This window comes from Pezoporus occidentalis, unplaced genomic scaffold (assembly GCF_034315485.1).
Source record: "Pezoporus occidentalis ecotype Australia unplaced genomic scaffold, CSIRO_AGI_Poc_V1 ctg1, whole genome shotgun sequence".
In the NCBI taxonomy this organism is placed as follows: Eukaryota; Metazoa; Chordata; class Aves; order Psittaciformes; family Psittacidae; genus Pezoporus; species Pezoporus occidentalis.
This window is the reverse complement of record NW_026912778.1, coordinates 10,940,058-10,966,663: the sequence shown is the minus strand read 5'-3', so window position 1 is coordinate 10,966,663 and position 26,606 is coordinate 10,940,058. Positions and strand designations below refer to the sequence as shown.

Below are 26,606 nucleotides of genomic sequence, written 5' to 3'. Positions count from 1 at the left end.
GAATTGCTGTGATTTAAAATGTATTTTTCATAATTCTATTTAAGTTTGTGGGACAGAATCAGCCATTTAAAAGCACTCTCATTAGCAGGTGCATCATTTTAGCTAGCACAGTGATGCTGATGCCTTCTGCATGTGAATTTTTGTTACAGTTTTTTTCTTGTCAGAAAAAGGTCTTGTGCAAATGCGGGTACATGGTCCAAAGAGGTCTCTACAGGAGTGTAATTGTTTTTCTTTGTGGCCTCTGGTATTCTGCCTGTATCTGCAGACAAGCTTTTGTGACTATGATGCATCTTCTTCAGGTGAAGGTTTTCCTAATCCTGGCATAGCAGAAGAGTGTTTTCTGCCATAGAGAAAGCTTTATCATCTCAGTTGCTCTTTGGGGAGGCTCCAGCACAGATACAGAGCCACTGTTATAATTTTTTTATACCTGCAAAGCTGTGATAAGTCTGTACTGTGCAGAGATGGGGCAGCTGCCTGGGAGTTCTGCCTGGAAAACTTGTCCCTTGTTCACTGCAGCTCCTTCCGAGGTGACAATGCCTGTCGAAAGGATGCGGATGCGCCCCTGGCTGGAAGAGCAAATCAACTCTAACAGGATACCGGGGCTGAAATGGCTAAATAAGGTAAGGGGGGGTACATGCACATGCATGTGTTCGTGTGCTGAAGAGGGACTTTATAGCAGTGCCTGAGGTTTAGATGGCTAAACCAGCTCATTCCTGGTTTTCAAAGGGGTGACACAGGGAGGAAAGGCAAAGCTGAATGCTTCCTGCTGAACCTGTTCCTCCAGCCTTGCCTGCCAGATCTGAGGCACCCTGTTTTGGCCTGGTGGATCTGTGGCTCCTTTGAAAGCATTTTCCAACTCTTTGTTGTTGGAGCGAGCATTTCTAGAGACTCCACTAGGTTATTTTTTTAAGCTGGGAACAGATTGCTCACCAAGTAACGTCAGAGGGATGTGAACAAAACGCTCCTCTGAGGTGGAAAGCTATGTTCTGTGTTAGACTGTGGGTTGAAGCAATGATCTCGTGTTTCAGACTTGTGTGACTTCTCTGATATTCCTCAACCTGGGAGAAAATGGGGTGACTTTTCCCTTGCCAGACCCAAACCTAATATTCCTGGTCCTGAGCTCATGCTGAGAGCTCTAAACACTTGGAGATCACTACTGTGGACTCCAAAATGTCAGTGCTCAGTTTGATTTTTCAGTTGTCTCGATAAAACCAGGGAGTGTATTTGAGACTTTGAACTGCAATAAACCCTGGAAGTACTGCACATGTTATGTGGTATGCGGGAGAGCAATTTGCCACACTGAAAAGCATGAAACAGTTTGGGCTACAGAGGCTACTTTATTATCAAAATGGGTGGAAGTGCACACAATCAGGTGCAGAAACAGGAGGTGCCACTCTGGTTAAGATACCCATTTGGTCTGGTATCCTCCCTGTAGTAGTAGTTGTGGTGCTCAGGTGTCAATTTTTAGAGCTGAAAAATGGCAATTAAGATTACTGCTTTCAAAGCTAGAAATATTTGTGACTATAAAATTTTCAGGAGCCCTTTAAATTTCAGCTACAAATTTTGTTTCTCAGGAACTTCCTGCATCAGCGACTCTCACGTGCTGTGGCTGGGTAAATAAATATTGCTTTATCCATTCCCTAGTTAGCTGCCCTGTGAATTTGAGTAGGTCCTTGTTCTTGCATAATGGGGTCACAGATGAAGAGGAAGAAGAGATCAGTTTTTGCTGTTGTCTCTGTAATTTAAGTCCCACATTTCAGGTCCCTATGGATTCTTGTCCTCGAGTATCTCTACTTTGGTGTCAGGTCTCTCCTGCTGACAGCCCATCTCTGCCATCCTTTGTTGAGCATTCCTGCCCAATCCTGAAGTAATTTCTCTGTCCTTAATAGGGCACAGTGTTTCAGATTTGAGCATACTGCTCTTAAATATTATATCATCTGTAGGTTATGTTCATGTAACCTCTTTCAGTACACCCTGGGAGCATACTTTCCTCTTTTGCTCCACAGTGTGAAAACACTGCTGCTGTGCTAAGGGCTTCATTTTGACAAGTTCGGCCCACCAGTCCGTAAAGGCGTTTTGCAAGGCACATCATGTTGGTTAATGTTCGTATGTCTCTGATCTTGTTACAGGGGTTTCTGCTTTGTACTTCTGGCATAAACTGTTAGCATGCAAGAATCTGTAGAAGATTTTGTTTTTAGCATAGTCTATACTGACCAAGGCTTTTCTCACAAATAAAGTATTTTTAATTTTTTATTATTTTGTCTAAAACAAAGCCCTGGCTCCTACCAGGAAGAGAATACCAGGCTAAGTGGACTGCCTTGACGTTTAGTGAAGTTGGATTCCCCACTTCTACCCTCTGATTTGGCGTCATTCTGGGTTGTCTTTACTGTGCTCAGCAAGCTAATTGCTCTTCTGAGTATTTCTGTTTAAAAATGTTTAAACATTCATTCCAACAGTGAATCATTAAACCAAAAATATTTCTATTTTTGCTGTAAATCCTGACCATAAACAAAGCCATGCATGGAATCAGTGATACAGTGTCATGTGTATCACAGCCTGTTCTTTACTTGGAGAATAAACTCTGAAGTCTGTAGGATTTGGGAGTTTGTGTGTTTTAAACTGAGTTTGGCAAAGGACAGCTCACAGTACAGAAGAGGTGGGTCAGATTAGCAAGAGAATAGCACTTGTGTGTGTGCAGCTTTTAAGGAAGTAAGATTTAAATACTGTAGAAACAAATCACCTTTCTGGGTGTGTCACCGGCTGTCTCGGGGGAATTTTTCCAAACTGAGAAAGGAATTAAGCCTCTCTTGGTTAAAAATGACAAAGCAGGTACAGGTGAGTCACCTAATTCCTTCCCTGACTGTCAGTTGATCACATTATACCTCCTTTGTGCCCCCTCCAGAGCAGACCTGTCTCTGTAGGGTGTAAAAATAAATATCTGTGCACCTCACTGATGAAAATGTTATCCTGCTGGATGACATGAGGGAGGAAGGGAATTTCTTTACCTTCCCAGAGAGAGAACTGGGAGGTGTGAAGGAAATTACATGGTTCAGTAGAGGGCAGAGGTGGTGTGAGGAGGGGGATGAGAAGTCAGTGTCCCTCGTGGAGCTGGAAAAGGAAAACAGAGTGGAAGCATTCAGAGTAGCTGTAACAAGAGTTGAGGGGCAGCCTGCTGCTTTGATGGATGCTTGGAGTACTGCCCTCCAGACAGAAGCCGCTATTTGAAATTTGTCCTATGACTTTGTAGCTAGTATGTGATCTCATGCTCACTCACCTGCTTGGAGCGTTTTACAATGCTAGGGTTGCAAATGTTTGATACTACTTTCCACTTCCTGGCTATTTCTAAGAATGTGACACCTTCCCGTGTTGATGTCCTCGCTGGAGATTGGTAGCAATTCCTGTTACACTGCAAAAGCTTTGTGGGTTGTGCTTTTGGCTTTAGGTGTGGCTAATTTTTTAATGGAAATACGAGACTGCTACACAGATATCCAGTGATGGAGTTCTCTACCAGGTGGAACATGGTTTTCCAAGGCTTAAGAGAAAGCACTGATGAGACTTGTCGTAATAAGAAAGCACTAACTGAAGAAGGAGATGGGTAAATGTTTGCTAATGTATGAAATCAAAATTAGTATTTGTATAGAAAGCATCTAGATGAACTAAAGCAGAACACATAGCCACTACAGTCAGCAGTCTTGCAGGGTTTCAGAGAAGATTAGATGTTTGATAGTTGATAAGAAAATCTGTAGTGTCTGTATAGATATGTAAAATCATGTATGCATTATAAGATCACAATGCACGTGGATTCTCTTATTTTGTTATTTATATTATAATTAGTTAAATGTCCGTCCGCTTCAAGACATCTGGGATTGGGAGTAACGTTCTGTAATAACCAGAAGCACTGTAATGAGCACTTAGAATGCCATTGAGAGTGTCCTGGCACCTTCCTTTGAAGCTGTCAATACGGTTGCTGATTGCAGGATGCTATGTCTGGAGTCTTGTTCAGTCTGCTAGTTCTTATAGAATTTTTTCAATTATCATATGGAATATGAACCCCATGATAAAACTTCCATAGCATTTTGTAGCATTGTTCAGTCCTCTCCCTGTCACCAAGCATGAGAAGACTTTTTAATCTGGTAAATTCTTAAAGTTCTTGTTAATAGAAATAGTTTTCTTTGGAAATACGATTTTTTTCCATGTTCATTATACTCTGGGGGAGAGCAAAGGCAATGAAGTTATTCTAGCTCTGATGAATACAATAGTGCTGTGGACCACAGGACAGTGGGGTTGAGGCTTTCCTTAGACCAAATCTGCTTGGGGAAAGAAGAGAACATCTCTATAGGATGATTTAATTGTACAGCGGGGGAAGAGTAAGGAGGCAAAAGGCACATGAAAGAAGTGATGGGAATAGATTAAGAGGAGGAATGAGAGTGTGAGGGCTTGAAAGGCAATGAGGAAGGTGTTAAGTCTGTGCTTTCAGCAAATTAAAGAAAAGATGAAGCCAAGCAAGAAGGAAAAAATGCAATCCCAAACAAGTGAAGGTAAATGAGAGAAAGGATTGAAGACAAGTATTGAAGGACAATACAAAACGCAGGAGCAAAAAAGGAAAGATCACATGGAAAGGAAAGGAAATAAACCTAACCTTGACATAAGTGAAATATTAACCAGACAGACAAGGAAGAAAAGTGGTTGTTGGAGAAAGGGGAAAGGTCAAAGGATTCATCTCACCCGACCACTGACATCTGCAGTGCAGTCGTTTAAATGAGAGCTGCCTGTCTAGAGTTGTTTGCTGTCATTGGAGAGAAATAAGCTTGTTTAGGGTGCAGTTCAGTTGGCGTGGCTTAGGTGGCCTCCTCAGGAGGAGGCTTCATTTTGCCCCGGAAATGCTTTTCACAGACTGAGAAGTAGATCTAAACCTGTAGTTGCAGTGTTTATAGCACAAGATGCCTGCATATGAAGCAAGATAATTATTCCCCTTAATAGGGAAGAAAAACAAGTGTTGTGGAACAAACTTCTATATGGCTTTGCAGAAATGAGCATGAAGAGTTCTGAATCAGCCCTGTAGATCAGCACACATTTGTTCTGGTGTTGTATGACATACAAGCACATCTGATGCAGCATCCATTTGGCCCAGTATTCTGTATGCTAAGTGCCGGTGGGATGAGTATAGGAGACATCCTGTTCACCCTGTGAAAGCCCTTGGTCTTCCAGAGCTGGACCTGCATCCCAAAACTATCATTGTTAAGTCACCACTGTACTATCTTCCATGAGTTTTTCTGATCCCACTGGGAATCAGTTTATACTTCCACTACGTAAGGCATGTCCTGGTTTAACTGCATGCTGTGTATTAAAAAATAGTTTTAGAAAAAGCCTTCCTTTGGATTCCTTTAAAAGCATGTCTCTTTGGCCTAAAGTTTCTAAAGTAAAATACATTCAACTATCTTCAGTGCCACCCCTTCAGATGCGTGTCTGATGTTTTTTATCCCTGCTGGAGAAATGTGCACAGTTGATAGATTCATATATCCATTTGCTTGGCAGAGAGATCCCTTTCCTTTAGCATCCTAATATTTTACTGGCTGAATGCTAAATCCCTTGAATTTGCTGTGTTCCTGTTGTTGTTTAGTTTCAGATGTAATTTTTCTAATCATAAGAGTGTGCTGCCAAAACTAGCCTTTGTTTGAATGTTTAGAAATGTGCAGCACTGCATGTTTTATCCATGTGTCAGCTTGGAAAGCTGCCAGGCTCATCATTCATGAAGGGGCTTCTGAGTATTTCGTATACTTAGGGCTGTATTCCGTGTTCTGTGACGCTAGTGGATATTTTCCTATTGACTTCAGTGACAACAGCACTGGGTTAGAAGGAAGCAAAACACTTGCAGATGCTGGAACTGTGCTTTTAAATAAGTGACTTAAAGTTATCAGAAGATCCCTCAAGTCAGTCAGTGTTGGCATTTCCTGTTTGTTTTCCCTTCCAGGAGAAGAAGATTTTTCAGATTCCCTGGATGCATGCTGCAAGACATGGGTGGGACGTTGAAAAAGATGCTCCCTTATTTAGAAACTGGGCAATTCACACAGGTATTGGAACCCTCTTTCTGTAGGACAGATTTTCACATTGTTTTCCCTTTAAAGTTACATTTTCATTCTTGTCTTTTCTTGTACTCACACAGAAAGTGAATCTAAGTTTCTAGATTTGTGGGAGGCTAAGTGCTTTTTTCAAGGTGTGCAATACTCTCCAGCTTTATTGAAGTGCCATAACTCAGTTGCATTGAGGAACACGGTAAAACTTAGTTGATTTAAATGTTAACAAAATTGTCAGTCAGCGAGCACACTCAGCACTTTGTAGACTCGGGCCCTTGAGCTTTATATGCCTTTTTATGGATTTGATCCAGGCATAGTAAAGGTAAATGCTGTGCAAGCTTTTCCACATTGTTGTGCAGTCACATCTGAGCTGCAGTGTCCTGGGGCTTTTTTTGAGCAGAAACTGTTCATCGTGTGGTCTAGAAATGTGCATGGGAATAAGATCACAACACTGTCTTGCATCCTCATCTATTGTGTAAATGTTTGTCATGGGAACCGAAGGCTGACAACTTGACCTACACTGTTAACCTACACTGTTATTAATTTGCCTTAGGTTCTCAGTTGCAAGTCGTCTGTGCCTAACTTTCTTTTCTTGCTTAGGAAAATACCAGTCAGGAGTAGATAAACCCGATCCAAAGACATGGAAGGCAAACTTCCGTTGTGCTATGAACTCTCTGCCTGACATAGAAGAAGTAAAGGACAAAAGTATAAAGAAAGGAAACAATGCCTTCAGGGTATACCGGATGCTGCCGTTATCTGAAAGACCTTCCAAAAAAGGTAGAGGGGAGAGTTTGTCGACATGAAAATGGTGGTGGGGACATTGTTATTATTGTGGGGCCTGCAAAATGTGCCAGTTCTACTTTTGTGTGAAGCTGAACATTTTTATCCTGATATTCCCCAGAACTTCCTAACAGCTGTATGAAAAATGGGCTACGTTCAGTTAGTTTCCCTGAGCTGTAACCTGTCCCACTGTGGTAAGATTCCTCTCATAGCTCTGAGAACTAGAAAAGTTCATCATGAAAGCTGAGATTCTGTAGATGGGGGCTGTATCAGGAAAGGGTTCTGTAGCAGTTATTATAAAACTCTTGACATATTTTGGGCCCTGTATATATTCTCACATGCCCTTTCTGTGTGGCTAAATTTATGTGTGAGTGAGAGCAAAAGAATTTGGCTGCAAACATTTCTAATTCTCAGTGCTATCTTGTATTAGAGAGATTGGAGAAATTCCTGGGGCATGTCTGTGCAAACAGTGGGGTAGAGCTGAGCTTGCAGTAGCATGTCTGAGCTTCCACATCAGGGTCTGTCAGGTCAGAGCAGGGCAGCAACACGAGGGTCTGCCAAGGCACATGACATTGTGTGAAGGTTGTAAGCTCTGTGATTCTCAAGTCACCATGATTGCATAAAACACTTGTGCATGAATTATAATACACCACCCCCCTCAGATTACAACTGTTCACAAAAATATTTGTTGAAGTTTATTGTGATCTCTTTTCATGTTAAATCAATGAACAGTCTGCCTTTTTTTTTATAGCTGCAGTGAGAGTGTCACAAATGTGATGAGACATACATTTAGCTTTTTCCCCTTTTAAATATTTCCCCCCCCCCTTCTTTTTTTTACAGGATTGCTGCTTAGTTTGTCATTCTTCCACATTTTTCACCTTGATTTCCTCAGTCCTATCATAGTTCTTTTTTTGTAGCCCTTTAAAAACAAACCACAAAGCCAGAATGTTCAAGGTGAATTTTTGACTGCCCAGGCCTTAGGGGATTTAAAATCAAGCAAAGTGTGTTCTCACTTTCCCAGGAGGTGCTGCCATTTTGAGGCACCTTTTGGGGCTATTTGCTGGTGAATATACAAAGTGTGAAGGATAACTCGCAGTACACAGGACTTTAAGAAATCTTCCTCTGTTGTTGCAGGAAAAAAACAGAAGCCTGAAAAGGATGACAAATTCAAACAAATTAAGGTAAGAAGTGGCTGTTTAATAGTGCAGAGCTTGTGAAAACAATCTGTTGCAAATTTTTTTAATAGCCCCAATAGTTTATTGTGGCGGATATTTGCAAATCTCTCATGCTTGTGGCTTGGTTAAGTAGCTACAGTTACATGGGATGTTTGGGTTCTTTTTAAACGTGAAGGCGGTTAAAGCCATGACTGACGTCATCAGTTGACACAGCCCTTGTGTTACAATGCCTGGAGGTTGGAAAACTGGCAGCCGCAGCAATACATTTGCCTTTTGTTTGTCTGTGTAAGTAGAAATACAGTAATTATGGAAGGAATGCTTCTGAACAATGGAGCTACCTTTTGGAGCAATTAATTGCTGTGTGTAAGGCATTGGAAATGCATTTTCTTTTAGGCAAAGGAGAGTTCTTCCAGAGCTGCTGCTTCTGTTCCTATTCTGTCAGTTAGAAGACCTCAGGTGTAAAGCTCCTGGTGTAAAGTCACTGCTGGAGATTCCTGCTTGTTCAGAGCATGGACCCAGACTGACGTTACCTTTCCCTACAAAGCATGGTGTTTTCTAGCTTTCTTACTTCTGATGAGCGCTTCTACTAGGTGTTCAGTATTACGCACAGGCAAGATTTCGTCTGCCTTATATTTTTGCAAAGGTTTGCTTTCAGCCTTCAGTAAAGTTGCTCTCTTTGAGTTGCACCTAGCAGCTGTGTTTGCTGCAGAAGGGCATGTCAGAATCCTGCGATTTTTAAATTGCTTTGAAGGAACCGCTTTTTAACCATCCTACCTGGGTCATGCAGCCACATGTGCTTGTTATAACATGACTGATGGTAGCCTGTGTTTGGCAGGAGCCAGTAAACTCCTTTGGTCAGAGCAGAGCAGTGTGTGGTGCCTGCTAAAGCTGACAGTAGCAGTTTGCTAATTCCCCTCCTTCATAATCTTACTTTCAATTGAAATATAATATTAAATGCATTAAAAGCTGTAGAGGTGCTTGAATGATCTTGTCCTCTTCATTCAGATTAATCTCGCAAATAGTCATTGCTGAGGGAGTCCCAGTGATGCCTGGCAGATTAGTACATGTGGCATTACACCTGGGAGTAGGTACTGGCGGGGTGATGCTCACAGCTTTTGGAAAGACTTTCCTCCTGCTTGGTTGCCCTGAGCTGCACAGAAGCATTAGCTAGGTGATGCGGGAGCAGTGAGCTGAGCTGGCCATGCCTCCAGCACAGACAGTTACTAGTGATACCTATTACAAGCCTACAGCTCACCAGCCTGTGACTGTGGTATGGCCACTTGGCTCTTGTGGGCTTTGAGCTGGGGCCAGGTAGTATTCCTGTCTGTTTCCCCTTATTCTGACAAAGGTGTACACGGGCTGGCTTCCAGATATGCCTGGATTTTAAAGCAGGGGCTCCTTCCCTGCTCAGCTACAGTTAGACTGACTATTGAATGTTGAAAGCTTTAATAGTGGAGAAGGGTGGTGGATAAACTAATGCAAATGCACATTTCTGAGCATTAAAAGCTGCTTATAATTGCTTTGCTTGGTGATGTGAATTCCTGAGATCCAAATTGTGTGTTTTGCATTGAATGTCTTGCAGTTACTGTAAAAACCTCTCTTTAGTGGAGCTGAGTGGGATTCTGCTCCATGATCTGCCTGGTAAACTGCCATGGGGCAATATCAGCAGAGGGAGAAGATGAGGATCCAAGTACAGATCTGCAAAGGGACTTGAGCATAGCAAGAGTCTCATGTTGAGCTCCCGCATTGCCATTGGTGCACCCTGTGTGCACCCACAGCAACAGTGGTAAGGGTGAGGAGCCCTGCCAGACCTTGCTGAGCTTGAGCAGCATGCTTGGAGTGCTCCCTGCTTGTCCCCGTGGATGTGAGAGACCTGGGTCTTACCAAATCCCTGCTCTGCATTAGGCAGCGGGGGCTGCAAGCATGTTTCCTGCCTCACAAATGTCTCTTTACCACTGGGCTTCTGGGCAAATGGTGTCTCTCCATTGAAAGAATGAGTTCTTGACAATGGGAAAAAGACGTAAATGTCTAAATAGCCTAGATAAAAATAAGCTCTTTGAAACATTTCAAAGGAATGAGCTGCCTGCCTTATCCTAGATGTATCCTTTTGACTATGCATGTAGCTCCCTATTGAGACATTTTTCAACTCTGACACCTTTCCTCATGTATTTAGCTTAGGCTAGGCATCTGGACACTGAAAATGTAGGTAATTTAACACCAGCTGTGACAGCGTCCAAGCCTCTTTGCGGATCTGGCGTCATCACCCAAGTTCCAAGATGCATATTTGTTTCTGCAGCTCGAAAGGGGCTACTGAATAAACTTCACGGAAACCAAGCCTCAGCAAAGCTGAGCAAAGTTCTGCATGTGCAGCATTCCTATGGGGCAGCTGTATTTACTGGGGCATTGCACAACACCAGAGGCTCAGGGCTGCAGCATACAGCCCTAGCTGTCTCTTCAGTTGTGATCCTCAGTGAATCAATTGCAGCTAATTCTATCTTTTCCAGCTCTCCAGGTCTTTGACCTGTGGGTCAACACAGCTGGTGCAGCTCCTCAAATACCTAGTTGCCATTAATACTAGCTTTGCACATTTGTGATTTGCAGAAGGGCCTTGGGAGACTGGGCATGTGTTTGCCTCACTTGATGGCTGGGAAGGTGCAAACTTGTGTCGAAGTGACAGCTCATTTTGAGAGGATCACACTCACAGCATGTGGCATCCAGAAAGGCCTGTCATGCTGTCCGCAGTTTTTTTTTCCCTGTGATAACAGTTCATAATGGTTAGTACTGTGAAGGGCTGGCACCACAAGTCCTGCGGCTCACATTTGCCCTTCTCTTGCTGAAATGCTTTAAAGCAGTGAAAATGAGCATGGTGTGGCATCACATCCAACTGGCAGCCCTGCACCTTTCTGTGGGTGTCTCTGGGTCAGCAGCAAGGTAAAACTTGCCTTGTAGGGCTGGCATAGCTGGACCAGGGTAAGAGAAGACTTTAGACTTTGTAACCGATAACCCTGTAAGGGAGCCAGTACCAGGGAGGAAGTTGGACCTGTAGATAATTCTTGAGATGTGTTTATAGATCTTTAAAGAAAACCTGAGTTTGTGGAATTAAACATTTTGGTGTCTATTCTGGAGGGGTTCTTTTAGATTCCTGCTCGAGTGTACCAGATCTACAGAGATGTATCTTGTAGACAGCTCAGTCTATGTAGAACAGGTGGTGTTTTCCCAACGCTATTGCCCTGTGGTAATGTTTATGATGCAATCTAAAAGGCTGTGTTTAGTGTAAACACTTTGGTTTGCTTTTAGGCTTGCTGCAGAGAAAAATTAAGGTTAGGATTTAGTAATTGCTGTACAGAAGCTTTCAGTAAGAGATACAGCGTGTTTGGAAGGGAATGAGGATGAATATTAAACAGAGCATCATTTTAAAGCAATGTTTCTTCCTTGTTTGTTGCAAATGTTAATCTCTTGTAGTAAATAGCACATTGATTTCTTGCTCTCTGAAGGCTCACTCTTAATCTGAACATTAAAAATAGCTTTCATCTCAAAGCAGAAGGTTTGGAAATGAGTAGACTGGCTTCTTCTCAGAGAACCAAAATAGTCATTCTAAGACCGTGTCTAGCAGAGAGCAGGAGGTATAATGGCAGGCAGAAGCAATATGATTTATTACTGGCACAGAACAAAGAGATGAACTGAGTCCAGGCTCCTAAAATAAATCAAACCTGACCCAACTGTACTGTTTTCATTCTAGCAAGAGCCAGTTGAATCATCTTTTGGGATTAATGGGTTAAATGACGTCACTTCTGACTATTTGCTGTCCTCCAGTATAAAAAATGAAGTTGACAGTACAGTGAACTTTGTAGGTAAGTACTTCTATGCTTTTCTTACATGCTAAGCATACAGGTGACTTCAGAACTCTTTTGACTCTGCCAGACTCAGCTGCCATCAGCATTTTGCACTTTGGAGAAGGTTGTGCTTGCAGTCAAGTTGACCCATTTTTCACTAGCCTGAGCCACATGAGGTCCTGGTTGCAGGTCAGCCCCACCATCTTGCAGAGACAGCAGCACTGTAGCGGTGTGGTGGTTCCCCTCCAGAGTAAAACATTTATAGACATGCTCAGGTGGCTTCTCCTGACATGAACCTATTCCACAGGGTAGTCCTCAGCTATGAGAAGACTGTAGCCAATGTCATGTGGGAGTTAAGCTGTAGTGAGCTTGTGGTTTCCCATTGCTCAGAGCAAAGGTTTGTATAGGGTACTGTTTCATTTGGGAGATTAAACCTGCAGGCAAGAGTGAGGGATTTGTTTTTTTTTTTTTACTGGAACCTCAGTAGCAGAGTTAATTTTTAATGTCACTGAGCTAACAACAAGGATCAGTGAAGACTGCATTTAGAAACTGGTACATTAGGAATTAGCTGTCATCTCAGCATATGAATAATTGGTTCTCAGTAGAATTAATTGGGCTGTTTTTTGACAGCTCTTTTTGGTTGAGGTTGTCACAGCAGTGAGGGCTCATAAAAATGTGACCCATATACCATTTTTACTAGAATTACACTTTTATATATGACGAACAAGTGTTTGAAAGATATGTTAGTCTTCTGCTTGTAGAGATGGCAGAAATTATGTGCAGTGACTATTTTTGATCCCCATTTCGTAGGTTGCAAGGCTTTGCATAGTCATTCCCCTCAAGTACTTCTGTGGCTGAAGAGTTTGTGAGTAGTCTTCCTCTCTTTATGGCAGTTCATTTAATCATCTGTTGCTTTGTAAGAGTGTTAGAGCACAATTGTCACTTCGGCTGTCACAGAGTTTTATAACTTGAAGGGATAGCACTATAGTGCTATTAGTGCTTCCTGTTTACTGACTGACTCATTAAGAAATCTGAAACACCCCCAAGGCCACTATGCAGTCGCAGGGAAGAAGTTTTGAACACTTTTGCTTTATTTTACAGTCTTAAAGTCAAACAAACATCATTTAAAAGTAGTCTTTGGAAAATACCTGGTGTTCCCCAAAACCCACTAACATCATACAGTCATTATGCTGCAGACACCTTGGTTTTCTACAGTACAGTGAATCCCAAACTCCTGTATGATTTTATGACGAGATGAATGCATGTTGCACCTTAGGAGATCTCAGCAACAGTTTACAGGGCAGGACTCATAGTAGCAACATCAACATCTGAGAGGTCTGTTGTGGAAACCAAGCAAGAGATTCAGAATAACAGAACTGAATTTGCATCTTGAGGGCATTGTTTTTCCTCTGGACTCAGAGAGTCCAGTTTCAGGGGCAGGACAGCAAGGCTTGGGTGGGTAAATGTCATCCACTGTTTAATGGCTTATGAAGTGTGCTGCTTATGCAGGCTGGAGAGAGAAGTCCTTATTTAGGATTGCAATTGGGATTTTAATGTAAATAGGGGAAAAGGGTAAAATAGATCTGTTCTGCAGAAAGGAGGGAAGACAACTGGATGAGAGGAGAGGCAAACAGCACCTGTAGTGTTTCTGACATACCTGCAGTTCATGGGAAGTTGCAGCGTATTGCCCAAATGAGCAGTAATTTTTGCTGTGCAAGTTATCTCTTGGGGTGGGTAAGAACTCGTCAGGTATTGAGGAGAAAGATAAAGCAGTGCAGATGGCTTGGTCATACCCTGACAGGGTTGCACAATATTGGTTTCACCCAGATAAAAATTCACTCTATGTATGTGCGCTCTTGCCCCTGCACCCCACTCAATAAAAGACTGATTGTTTCAGAACCAGGAAAGGTGAAATAGAGTTGAAATAAAACGTCTGGAACAAAATCCCAGTAATTGTAGTGATTCAACTTTAAAAAAAAGCAACTCTCCAGTATTTATGTGATTTTCTTTATGCTGGAATTGTATCATAAAATACATGCCTAGGTTTGGGGGATTTTCTAGTGGTTACAAGGCAGTTCACAAAGTAAAATAATAGGCAGCTTTCCCCTGGGAGAAAAGCTTGTCACTTTTGAAAAGTTGTGTTCTAGCCTTGTCAAATGATAGAAGGCAGGAATGATTGTGTGTATATACATGTGCATTCATGTATATGTATCTTAGTTCATCCAGGAGCAGATGCTATCTTTTGACTTTTTAAAAATTAATAATTAGAGTACTTGTATTACTTAACAGAAGAATTTCAAGGTTCACTGGGTTTCATTGCCTGCGTTTTTCCAATCATGGGTTTAGAGAAAAATGTATTGTCTGAATTTCTAACAACACAGCACCATGTTTATACAGAGTTTATTTGTATGAAGATCGCTCTTTTTGAAGTTTTATGCTCCAGTGAAAAAATATCTATAGTCCCTCCCTTTCTCTTGAACAACTGTGGATTCAGGTTCGCCATCCTCTGAGATGGCTCCACCACCATGCAGTCTTCTGACCTAATAGTGACTTTCTGCTCTGTGCTGGATTAATGCAGTTGTCATGTGTTCGTATTGCTGGGGCTAATGGGGGAGTTGTACAAGACAGAGGAAATAGTCTAAAGCAGCTCCAGAGAAGTGAGATTCTGGATTTTGCTACTCTTTTACTCAGTAGCTTCTTGGTACCTTGGATTATTCCCGTTTCAGAAAGGTGTTGTGTACCACAATTAATGTCTGCAAAGTACTTCAGGGCACTTGCAAATCATCCATGGTGCCTTCACTTTGTAGAAATTAATTATGTTCCTTTGGTATTAAATAGCAGGAACCTGGGGGAATAAGAAAACCCTCTCTTAATAACTAACCAGACTGTAGCTTTCTGTCACAGACCATGGGGATTGCAGACTACAGGTACAACTGTCTTTCCACATACTATCAGTGGTATTGCAAGGATGAGTGAAAATAATAATCTAATTGGAGGAGAAAATTTTCACAGATCCATGTCATGCATAAGTCAGAGTCATGTTTTAGATGACCATGTGGCCAGCTTTTGCATGCCATTTCTGATCTTGTGGTGCATAATTTACACGAGAGCAGTATCCAGAGGCCATGGGATGTTGGCAGCTTGCTTGGTGAGGATGCTTTCCCAGATCAGGAGAGATTGCTGTGGTCCGTATGTCCTGGTGAGACCACATTTATGGGTGGAGGAGGAGTGTGGCTGTGGTCTTCCTTGCAAAAGCTTTTGGATAGCTGGAATGCCAAGGAGGGCTCAAGGGTGTTATGTGTGAGAGCCAGGGGAGAGCTGGGCATTTTCAGTCATCACAAGTCAGGAAACAGAGGTCTCTGAAGGTGATAGAAACTAAGTCAGTTACATGAGTTTCCTTTAAAAGTGCCATTGAAAGCAGGTGATGGGCATGGAAGAGAGTGCTGAGACAAAATTGAACTCACTCACATACCAAGTGTTCTCCAAGGACAGACTCTTAGAGATCCAGCGGGATTGAGGTGTGATGAGTAATCAATTTTTATTTCTAACCCTGAGTTGTAGGACAGCCTCACCTTGATGGCAGCAGCGAGGAGCAGGTGATAGTTGCCAATCCTCCTGATGTCTGCCAGGTAGTAGAAGTGACAACAGAAAGTGATGAGCAGCCCCTCAGCATGAGCCAGCTGTACCCCCTACAGATCTCCCCTGTCTCCTCCTATGCAGGTAAGCATTCTAGCATTTCTTTACACTCTTTTTTGTCTGGAAGACACTGAGTAAAAGGAGGCTCTTCCAGGGTAGAAATATATATTCATCCACCTTCTGCATTTTTAATGCAACTCAAAAACTCACAGTCCTCATTCCACCTGGGGAAACAACTCTGCACATCTGAGGTGGGAAATGTAAGCTGCAGATTTTAGCCTGTGACTAATGGTAAAAGAACCTTTTCAGATGTAATGCAGAGAGGTCTTCTCATCTTTTATTAGAGGGACGTTTTCAGTGGTACAAATTATGTGCTGCAGATATAGTGTGCTCCCTTTGCCCCTGACTTACTAAGGATTAAAGGTCTTCTCTGCCTTTCTTCTGCCTGTTTCCTCAGTGCTACCGCAGTGGACACAGAGTGCTGAGGGCTGCACTAATGTTGTATAATGTAGCCATGGAGCTGAGGCCCTGGGGGAGTAGATCTGTCGTGTTACGAGTAGTCTGTAGACTAGAACAGCCATGTAGTGGCTGATAACAAGTGGTCCTGAGAGCAGCAGAGCTGTGGACATCTGGCTTCCAACATCTGCCTCCTTCTGGGTTCACTGATATCTAAAAAGGGGTGAGATAACAAGCTTTCCCCTTGCACTGCTCCCAGTCAGGAGGTGCTAATGGTTTCTCTTTTTTTGCCCAGGGCCCCTTATTTTCATTAAACTGGTAGGAAATTCAGAGCCTTTGGCACTCATTTATCCCTTATCCAAGTCCAACAGTATGTTCAGAAGTTGTAAGGGCAGAACAGGCATAAATGCACATGTGGACTATATAGAGTCTCTGCAATCATATAAGCCTTATTTCCGTAGAAAGCAGGACAAAGCCACATTTAAAAGTATAAGTTGTTTCAGATCCAACTTGTCCTTCCTTTTTTAACATGTTGCTAACTTGCAAACCTCAGGAGACAGGGTAGAAATACAAACGTCGTATTTTTAAGCAAACTTAAGTATTAATTGTTCCCCAGGCAATTTACTATTTTACACATGGTTTTGCCTTTGACTCATTAGGCTGAAATTACTTCCAGATACATTTTATAAATTACATATTTATCAATTTTTATCTTTGGGTCCGAGTGAATAATGTTATGTTCTTTTGAATAGCCTCCAATGTTAGTCTCACACATGTTAATAAACCATTATGCCTCCCAGTGTGTTTAGTCTGTAATGGCCAAAGCATTTAGAAGAGCTTTGCAAAGTGTAAGGCAGGGAATGAGGGTGCTTTGACTTATTAGCAGCTGGGAGGGGGGGCCTTGTGGAAGTCATGGTATTTGCTTGGGCTGGGATGATAGAGAAGGGTGGTCTGGTGACAGGAGAACCACCCTGATATGAGCAAATCATGAGCTACCTCCCCTAAAGTCAATGCAGCAAGCCTGCATAAGGAAAATGAGACATGGATGAAGTACTTCTGCTATCCTCTTATGTTGTCTTAGTATCCTGGTGACCTTCGGCTGGCCTAACCTATACCAGGACCTGCTAGCCCATAACTCGGTTAACACTGAGATGATTTCAAGCCACTGACATACTTCTGAATGCATCTCAAGGCAGTTCTTGTTGATCCTGGTTACTCTAGCTAGAGGCCAGTAAGAAGTGGAGTACTGCAAGGGTCAGTCCTCGGCCAAGTCCTGTTTCATGTATCAGTGAGCAGAAGAGGTGTTGGGGTACACAGTTGTGAAGTTTACAGGTGATACCAAAGAGGGGACAACAGTCATTATGCTTGAGGGCAAGGCCACCATCAGAGACCTGGAGGAACTGCAGGAACGGACCAGCAGAAACCTTACCAAATTCAGCAAGGACAGATGCCAAGTCCTATACCTGGGAGGGAAGAGACACTTGCAGTAGTAGAGGCTGGAGCTGATGGGATGGAGAGCAGATCTGCACAAGGTGGGTGGGCAGTGAGCCGAACGTGAGACAGTAGAGCACCCTAGCCACAGAGAAGGCTACCAACTTTCAGGAGCATGGCCAGGGAAGTGATTAGCCCCCTCTGTTCAGCAGTAGTTACGTTACTTTCGGGTTGGGTCCAGTCTTGAGCCTCCCAGTCCAAGAAAGACACAAACAAAGGGGAGAGAGTGCAGGGAAGGGCTACCAGATGATAAAGGGCTGGAACTCCCTCTGTGAGGAGATACTGAGGGACTGAGGCTTGTTCATCCGGAGAAGAAATGGTTTTGAAGACCTCATAGCAGCCTGCCCCTACCTTCAGGGATGTTATTGAGAAGATAGAGTCAGGCTCTTTACAGTGGTGTGTGGTGGGATGATGAGGCGTAGCAGGAATAAACTGAAGCAAAAGAACTTGGTCCAGCTGGATACAAGAAAAAAATGTCACTTTTTTCAGCACAAGCACTGACAGGCAGTGGAGCAGGATGCCCAGGGAGGCTGTGCTGCCTCCATCCTTAGTGGTTTTGAAGACCTGATTGGATAAGGTTACAAATAACCCAACCCTGTCCTATAGCTGGCCCTGCTTTGAGCAACAGGTTGAGCTATAGATTTCCTGAGGTCCCTTCCAGCCCAAATTGTTCTGTGAACCTTTATTTCTGAAGCATGCATTTGTCCTTGAAGCAGGAGAGAAGACAGGGGTCTATGGTTTCTTAGAACCCTGAAACTTACAGGACATCTTGTGACTATTTCTGGCTTTGTCTTGTTCCACACAAACCCTTGTGAGAACAACAGGAGGCTCATGGTTTTGCTGGGTTGAGCTGCCTGCTCTGTCAGGTGCTACTGCTGAATGGGAGGAAAGAGTATGACCATAGCAGCTGTGCTGGAACAGTTAGCTTAGCTCTTCTGAAATGACAATAACAAAAAGTAGTCTGAGGTTTCAGCTGTCCTGCATAAATCTGTTTTATTTCAAAACCACCTCTAGCTCCTTTCTGAGGTTACTCAGGCAAATGGTGTGAGTGGCCCTTGTGAGTTTTCTCATATTTCTGCTGATGTCTGTGAAAGTCATTTTTTTAGTACCAGGGCTGTTGTCAGCCTCCTCTTGTGTTTGACACTGATTCAAATAATCTTTGTGATTGAAATAACCTAACTTTCCATGCCCGAGTGATTAGTTTCCCTGGCTTTGCTAACTGTAGTGCTATCTCTTGCTCAGCATTTTGTTATGTATAAACACCAAGCATAGATTCCTTTTCAGCTGCATCACTCTTTTTTTGTTGCCACATGTTTCTTCATGTCAAGGAATATCTTTTTTTGTCTGTAAGTGGATTCCTTCTATTGATTCTATCTCTGGGGCCATTTTTTCTTTACATGGATTAATTTCTGCCTCTCCTCTCCCCAGTATAGTTTACTTAGCCAGATTAATCACATTGGCACATCTCTCTTTACCTGGATCAGTGAGTGAGAAGCCCTGTAGAGTGTTAACTTCACAGGACTTCACAGTTAGATTCAACATTTCAGACTGCTCCTTTGCATGCTGCAGCAGAGACTCTGGTGTAGGGGAGGTACTGGCTTTGGAAGTCATAGTCTGGAGCAGCTTGCTACCTCACCTCAGAAGGACTGGATGCAGTTTAGACCCTGAGGTCTGACTATTGATTTACAACCCTCTGCCTAAACCTAATGCTTAGCCTGAGAGAACAGCAAGGCACTGCCAGTGTCCCTGAAGATGTGGAGGGGCACAGTCCACGGTAGTCTGTGCACCCCTAGCACTTATGTCCAGTGCACAGCATCAGGTTGCTCTCTGGGAGGGCAGGATCATGGTTTATGGTCACAAGGATGCAGGGGCTGTGCAAAGCAGTCTGCATGGGCTAAAATGCATAATGCAGAATGGAGAGTAGAAAATGGGACTTCAGAGCTTCATTGCCTGCTACAGTTACTCATCACATTATTCCATCAACCTTGTAATTTCTGTGTTCCTTTTGGCTTAAGGTGTGGATAAGCCCTCTCTGTTCAGCCATGGTGCGGCTTTTTCAAATGCTCTGGGTAGCCTGATACATGCCTAGGAAACAGGACACATGGGTACAGAACCCCGTGAGCTGAAGGGGACCTGCAGTCCAAGCCTCCACTTTCCTGGGTGAGGGTCTGGGCACTGGGCAGCTGTGCTGAAGGCAGCAGCCATTGCTTCAAACTGGTTCTGAAAAGAGGGGTTTGTGCCCTGTCTCAGAGGCCCAGAGCCCTTGGGCCAGGAGCCTGACTCTCAGGCACTGGGAGACCTGTGTTCAGACGCACATGGGCTTGAAAATACAGTCAGAATTCCTGGATTTCAGGCTCCTCTGCAAGTGAGGGATACAGCATCAGGGGAATGGCTATCCTGCTGAAGCTGTGTGCTCCTGTGTTTGTGCTCTGGTTGAAGTGAGGACGGTGAAGGAGGCCTTGTACAGTGGAGGAAGGTGATGGGGCTGGAGAAAGCAGCATTTCTTCTTGCTTGAGTGGTGGGTGAAAGGTTGAGAAATAAGATGGGGGGGGGCAGGCATGGGTGGCAGAAGTGAAATGAGAGCAAAGTAATGAAGCACCAGAAGTCACAACAAGCCCTTGAGGCGGCAGGCTGAGATAACAGTTCATGAAACAAAAACATGCTTATCTCCTCTGGGATGGAGTTGTTGCTGGTTTTGAAGGGAGATAAAATAAGGATTTGGACAGAACTTTGCTCTTTGCCAGGCCTGAAGCAGGAAGAGGGGCCATCCTTGCTTGCCAGAGGCTCTTCCTTCTGCTCAGAATGCACAAATCTACTTCATCCCTCTCCATTGCTGTCTTGTCCACGGTATAGCCATGCAAACTGTGATAACCATGTAAATTTACCTCAGTTGTTCAGTGCAGCTGTGCTGTCTAGCCCTTGGATCTCTATTGTGAACCGTTTTTTTCTGGTTGTTTGACTTGACTCTGCTTGCTTCTACTTGTTGGAAATGGATCAGATCTCTTGAGCTGGATTTTGCTACTGCAGATAGAATAGTGCAAGTTTCATTTTTGGTTTTGTTTTGTTTGACAGAAAGCGAAACAACGGATAGTGTTCCAAGTGATGAAGAAAGTGCAGAGGTAAGAGTTTTCTGGGATTTTAGCACCTTGGAGCAATGTCTCAAGAACAATGTCCTGGGATATTCTTCCCCCTCCTAATAGCTGGGGAAGAAAAACAAGCCAGGAAGATTCAAGGGAGACAGACATTTTGATGACTGTCACAGAATGAATCTGTACAATTTCTTTCCTCCTCATCTGTCCAAACTACAGGGAGATTAATTTGCATCATAAGATGTTCTGGAGAGCCATCAATAGTCCCAGCTAGTTTGTTAATATGATGCACTGACATTGCTGGGTAGTGAGCATTTCATCTTGGTTGAAACCATGCTCACTTTGTTTTCCTTAAGTGGCTCCTGAACTCTTACAGTTGGAGTAAATGCTTACACGTATAATAGAAATGCAGCTTGAATGTTTGAGATATGTGAGGCAAAAAACATTCCTGAGCACTCATTTGGGTATTGCTGGGTGAAAGCAATCAGTGGAACAAGATCCTTTGCAACACCAGAACTTGCCTTTTTCTTCTGAGGCTGATATCAAGTGACCGGACCTGCTGATCTCCATGAGTACTCCCCTGAGGGCACTTAGAAGCCCTGTGCTGCAGCTGCATTTTTGCAGGAGGGCTCTTGCAGATCTCTCTCCTGCTGTGCCCTCAGAAAGCCCCTGAACTCTTGGAGAAGTGCAGGTTGTGTGCAGCTGTGTAACAATACAGCTGACCTTCTTGCTTTGTCTCTTGTGCCTTGGTTAGGGTGAAGACCATATGTAGACTGCCAGTAATGACTCCCCAAACCTCATCTGACAGAACATGCCATTGTGGCATATGTGATGGGGAAAGGACTGGAGGCACATCTTTCCTTGGTGACCCTCTGCCTGTGGTAGGGGACACACCATCAAGTGACAGTGATTTTCCTGGCAGCTTCGCCAAACTGTGTTGACAATTTGGGTGGTGTTGCTTGAGAGGTCTTGGATTTCTGTTGCCTGCCTGTTGGCAAGGGCATGCTGTCTCTGGTAATGAACGAGACACTTTTGTTTGAAGTGTTTGGTCATCCATGTCTATTTTTGTGTCCAGCATACTGGGAGTAAGGCCTTTATTTTCCATCAGAAGAGTGGGCAGAACCTCTTGAGTGCTGGCGAGCCACTAGGGTTTAAGCACACTTCAGAAAGGGAAGTGTCTGAGAGCAAAGGCATTCAAAGCCAGTGGCCGGAGGCTCTAAAAGCCTTATGCTTTTAGAGATGGGGTAATTCTTGTGCAATTTGTGAGTGTTTCTGTCTTCATCTTGTTACTCAGAGCACTTCTCAAAGTTGCATTTGCTCATGTAGTCTTCCCTCCTATTTCCCCCACTTTTCTAGGGACGACTTCATTGGCATAAGAGAAACATTGAAGGCAAACAGTATCTCAGCAATCTGGGAACGAGGAACACTTCTCATATGCTTCCGAGCATGGCGACTTTTGTAGCCAACAAGCCTGACCTCCAGGTCACCATCAAAGAAGAAAGCTGCCCACTGCCTTACAACAGCTCCTGGCCCCCTTTCCCAGACATCCCTCTGCAGCAAGTAGTGTCCACAGCCTCCACGAGCAGCAGCCGGCCAGACCGCGAGACACGGGCCAGCGTCATCAAGAAAACATCAGACATCACCCAGTCGAGAGTCAAGAGCTGCTAAGCCTTTGACAGTGTGATTTTTTTAGCTTTCTTTTGTTTGGTTTTGTATTTTATGTTTCTCTAGGTGAGGTTCATCCCTTGGCGCACACAAGACAAATCTAAGGTAAAACCTTGGCAATATAAAACATTGCTGTGTCCGACTCTGCTTGCCAGAGTGTTTTTAACTCAGGACTCCAGCCGTCAGTATGTACACCTGAACCCAGGTGGATTTCCAAGGTTGCTATGTAGGAAAACAACCCCAGAACTTTGGCTCACTCGCAGGTTCCAGTGTTTCATAAGAGGACCAACCGACCACAGGGGAAGTGGTGCTGCTGCGCTTCTTGCTGTCAAGGCTGTGATGGAACTGAAAGCCTCGGAATGGAAGAGAAAATGTGAACTAGCTGGAATATTTTTAAATAAAGAAAAATCTATTGTGAATATTGTACATAGTGCAGTACTAGCAACGTTGCAGTCTGCTTCTGCACCTTATTAAGAAAGCACTTACAAAAGGCCTTTTATTACCTTGCTCTACTTAATGGCACATTGAAGGTCCCTCCCCACCTGTATTCTTTTCCAAGGCTATTCTTGCTAAAGTGTCTTTAAAGAATAGAGGAAAGGAAAGGAAGTTAAAACTTCCCATGTGGATTTCATATGTTTTAAGACTGCTTTTATCATGTTTGTTTCTAATCTGCTATGCTTGAATGCCGCGTGGTACAATAGGAAAAAAGAAAAGAAACCTATTACAGAGATATTATGCAAATTCCCAGATTTAAAAAGGAAGAAGAAAAATAATTCTAACCAGAGCAAGCTTTTTTATTTTTTATACAGGGGAATATTTTATTCAAAGTAAAATTCTAAAGTGAATATAATTTTTTTTAATCTTTTCTACAGCAAATTTATAATTTTCAGATTCAGTCCTTGGTTATCAGCAGTTATTACATCCTTGTGGCACATTTCTTTTGTTTTTAATTTTGTAAAGGTGAAATAGCTTTTATGAGCTCATGTAGCAATCAGATTATCCTGTGGATTGATAATAAATATGGTATATAGTTAAATTTTTAATAATCCTCTTGTTGGTCTCTCTTTTTTTAATCTTTCAGAAGCCCAGATGGCATGGGTTTGACAGAGGAGTGAGACCCTCTTGGAGTGAGCAATAGTGTGAGCTGTCTTTACAACTTCTGGAGTACCCATCTAACAGGGTAGGAAGTGCTGTGCTCCAGGCAACTCAAGGCAGAAAAAGGAACTAGAGGTTAAAGGTGGTGGACTCAAATTTGGTTTCGCGTGCAGAGGCTGGGAATTGGGGTGCCTCTTCTGCTGTTATTCTGTGGCTGGGCTTTGAGCATGTCACTTCATGGAAGGAATCTTGTGAAAGTCCATCACCCACCCAACACACAGGCTCAGCTGTGCTTGCCCCATTCCTCATAGATCTCTGTTTAGCTTGCATACAGTTTCCTCGTCCAGAAAAATCTCTTTTTGCAGAGTTTCAGGCAATAACTCCTTATTAGTGGAACGAATCAGAGGTCAGATAAACTTTCCCTCAGGCTTTTCACATCTAGAGTGTGATGACAGATTGTGATTCCTCTGGGTTCATTGGGGAAAACTGTTGAGTATTTTATTGAGTGTGCAGTGGCTTGCAGGGTTGATGGTGGAGGTGGTCAGGCTGTGCCATAAACTCTGTGAAGTGCTGTACGCTTCGGGATATCACTGGCACAGCTGGCTATTGAAAAGGGAAACCAAACAGATTTTGCTGTGTTCTTAACCTGGTGCCAGGATTCTAAATTTCATCGCAAGTCCGTGTGAAACTTGCAGTTTAGTCTTGCCAGCCCCCAGCCTGGTAGGCTGGGAAGGCAAGGTTAGAGCTTTGGTTAGGGTTGAGAGGAAGAGGAAGCCACGAGCAGTGTTTGAACTGAGGCTGAAAAGCATTACTGGTTGCAGCCATGGTACGTAAACTTTCTGGTCTCTGTCCCTTTCATATGGTTGTGCGTTGACCCTTCCAGTGGCCACAAGGTTTGATCTTCCTCGAGGAGCTTTTGCCTGTGTGTGTGCACAGGGTTGTTGCAGTGAGTCTCCAGCATCCCTAGTCCTTCACCAGCAGGGTTATGAGGCTCATGGCTGGCTGCTGTGTCTTGTTCTGGGGGCTCACTTGGATTGATTTTCATATATTCTCGACATGATTTGCTTTGGGTTTTGGAAGTTTTTCCAAACAGCCCCAGTAAAGATCAGCATCTCTTATCCCCTTGTAAGATGATGGGCCCTTGTTTGTTAGGGAGGGACCTCATAGGGTCACAGGCAAGCCAGGGCTGGAAGGAACCCCTTGGGGCATATTGAGTCCAACCTTCTGTTGAAAGCAGGATCTTGGACTAGGTTATTCAAACCAAGTCTTGAATATTTCAAGCAAGGCTTCATGAATCCCTTTAATCCAGCCTTGCCTCATGTAGTGAGTTCCCTGCCCTGCAGCTGGCCATCAGGGTACTGTTGTGGTTAGGGCTGGGAGCTGCAAGGTGGAGTGTGGATGGAAGGGGGGTGTCTGGGGAGACCTGAGGCCTGCAGAAGAGTCATCTGATGAACTTTTGTTGTGAGAAAGGCGGGCTTGGGGTAGGTAGAAGGGACAGCCCAGAGCTGCGGTTGTGCTGGGGCTGGAAAGGGGCAGCCAAATTCAACAGAGGGCTGATGTTGGAGCCCTCCTCATGGGTTTCTTTTCGGAAAGGAAAAGCTGCAGCTTGGGTCTGATCCTAGGGTGGGTGTCAGGGCTGAGGGAAAGAGAAGGCTCAGTTGCGTGGGGCTGGAAAGCATCATGCAATGTAAACTAAGTGCTGACACTCATCTTCTCCTCTGAGGAGTATTTAGTCTGTGGACAGAGAGAGACTTTTGCCTCTGGCACAGCCTGGATTTAGTGTTGAGAGTTATGGCCAAGAGAAAGCCCAGAGGTAGGGTTGTGTAGGGACTGGAAAGCATCTTCCTGAGTAAACAGAGCTGACTCAAAGCTTTTGCTTTGCTGCGAGGAAGGCTGCTGTTTACATCTGCCACGGCCTGCTCTCTCCTCACTGTTCAAATTGGTGGTGTTAAATGTTGGCACAAATCCTCCCTGACCTCAGTACTCTGTGTCCATCTGAGAGAGGGAACATATTTGCCCTTTATGGTGAAACATTTTGACTTTTTGAGTTCTCCAGGCTCGCTTAGGTGCCTGCATGGAGCTTGGCCTCCTACAGGGCTGCCAAAGAGGAGTGAGGTCTGAGCTGCCTTTTCTGTGTGTTCTGTGTGACTTTGGGTGAAAGCCTGCCTTCAGCCAGCCCAGCTGGTTATTGGGGTAAGGAGATGATTGCCCAAAGGCTGCCAAGTGATTCTAAGTATATAAATGCTTGTCTGCAATGTCAACTGTCACTTGCCAGGAGAAGGATTTACCATTCTTAGCCTCAGCCATCTGAAACTTAGAAGTAGTCATCAGGGAAAGGCAGGCATTTTGAGTTTAACCCTTTAACCCATGCATTAACCTTTACATAGTTAAAGTGAGTTCCATGGTCACATCTCACCTCTGGTTGTTGCATGTCAGAGATGGTGCCAGCATGCTGATGGCTGGGTAACTTGGCTTGCCCTCCCCTTGGTCCCACTAACCCCCACCCTGCACAATAAGAGACACACGGACATACCTCTGGGAATGGCATGCAGACTTGGTAAATTCCCCTCTTCCCAAGGCTTATGTGTTTGAAGCTCTTCCAAGAAGTATCCAAGCATGGGAGTTACAGAGAAGAATATCTACCACACAAAGCTGGTTATGCTGCTGTAACTTGCTCAGACCAAAAGCAGTTGGTGAACCGCAGGGTGAAGTAAATGCAAAGGAGGATTTCTTCAGGCTGGGACGTCAGATGTTCATTCTGAAATGCAATGTTTAATTACATTTGCTTGCAAAACTATCCAGTCATAAAATTCGGTATTGGCCCAACTGCCGATTTGGTTCTGGAATGCTGGAAACCGGGTCCGTGAGCACTACGAGTACTGTCATAGTTAATCTTGTTGTGCAACTCTGTGATGTGGTCAGCAGGTGAGCCTGCAGAAATTGCCCTGAGCAAGGTAAGGGCCAGGCCCTCCTCTGCAGCACACACAGGGCTTGTGGCCAGGGTGCTGCCCATGCTCCGACAGCTCAAGCAGGCCCCTTCGGGGGACCTTGGCTAGCAAGGTGCCATGATAACAAGGTCTCTGTTAAATCTGATCCCTTCAAAAGAGCTGTCTGCGGGGCTCAGGTGGGATAAAAGTCATCTGCAGAGCAGCAGAAACGGGGTAGATGGATTTGCTTGGGATCTAGGCTGTGTTCAGAGGTGTTTCCTGTGGTGGGGGATATTGCTGCAGCCACCCTGTTGGTTAGGGCACTCACAGTCTCTCCCACCACCCAGTCTCCTTATGAGCTTCCTATTGAAGGGTTAACCTACAC

The 26,606-nt window shown here is 43.9% G+C and overlaps 1 protein-coding gene across 5 annotated transcripts in view; it reads left to right on the top strand.

Moving 5' to 3' along the window:
- Positions 1-23,245, top strand: part of IRF2 (interferon regulatory factor 2) — a 42,105-nt gene extending 18,860 nt beyond the window's left edge. For 2 of the 5 annotated variants that reach the window (XM_062629729.1, XM_062629566.1), the window contains exons 3-10: positions 517-620; positions 5,972-6,071; positions 6,675-6,851; positions 7,989-8,035; positions 11,769-11,880; positions 15,418-15,582; positions 20,518-20,564; positions 21,891-23,245. In XM_062629729.1, the coding sequence (XP_062485713.1) occupies positions 534-620; positions 5,972-6,071; positions 6,675-6,851; positions 7,989-8,035; positions 11,769-11,880; positions 15,418-15,582; positions 20,518-20,564; positions 21,891-22,202 (1,047 nt within the window). In that variant the 5' untranslated portion in view covers positions 517-533 and the 3' untranslated portion in view covers positions 22,203-23,245. Of the gene's footprint in view, positions 1-516; positions 621-5,971; positions 6,072-6,674; positions 6,852-7,988; positions 8,036-11,768; positions 11,881-15,417; positions 15,583-20,517; positions 20,565-21,890 lie in introns of those variants that run through there. The other 3 variants (XM_062629653.1, XM_062629476.1, XM_062629811.1) reach the window with 3 other exon arrangements.
- The last annotated feature ends 3,361 nt before the right edge of the window (positions 23,246-26,606 follow it).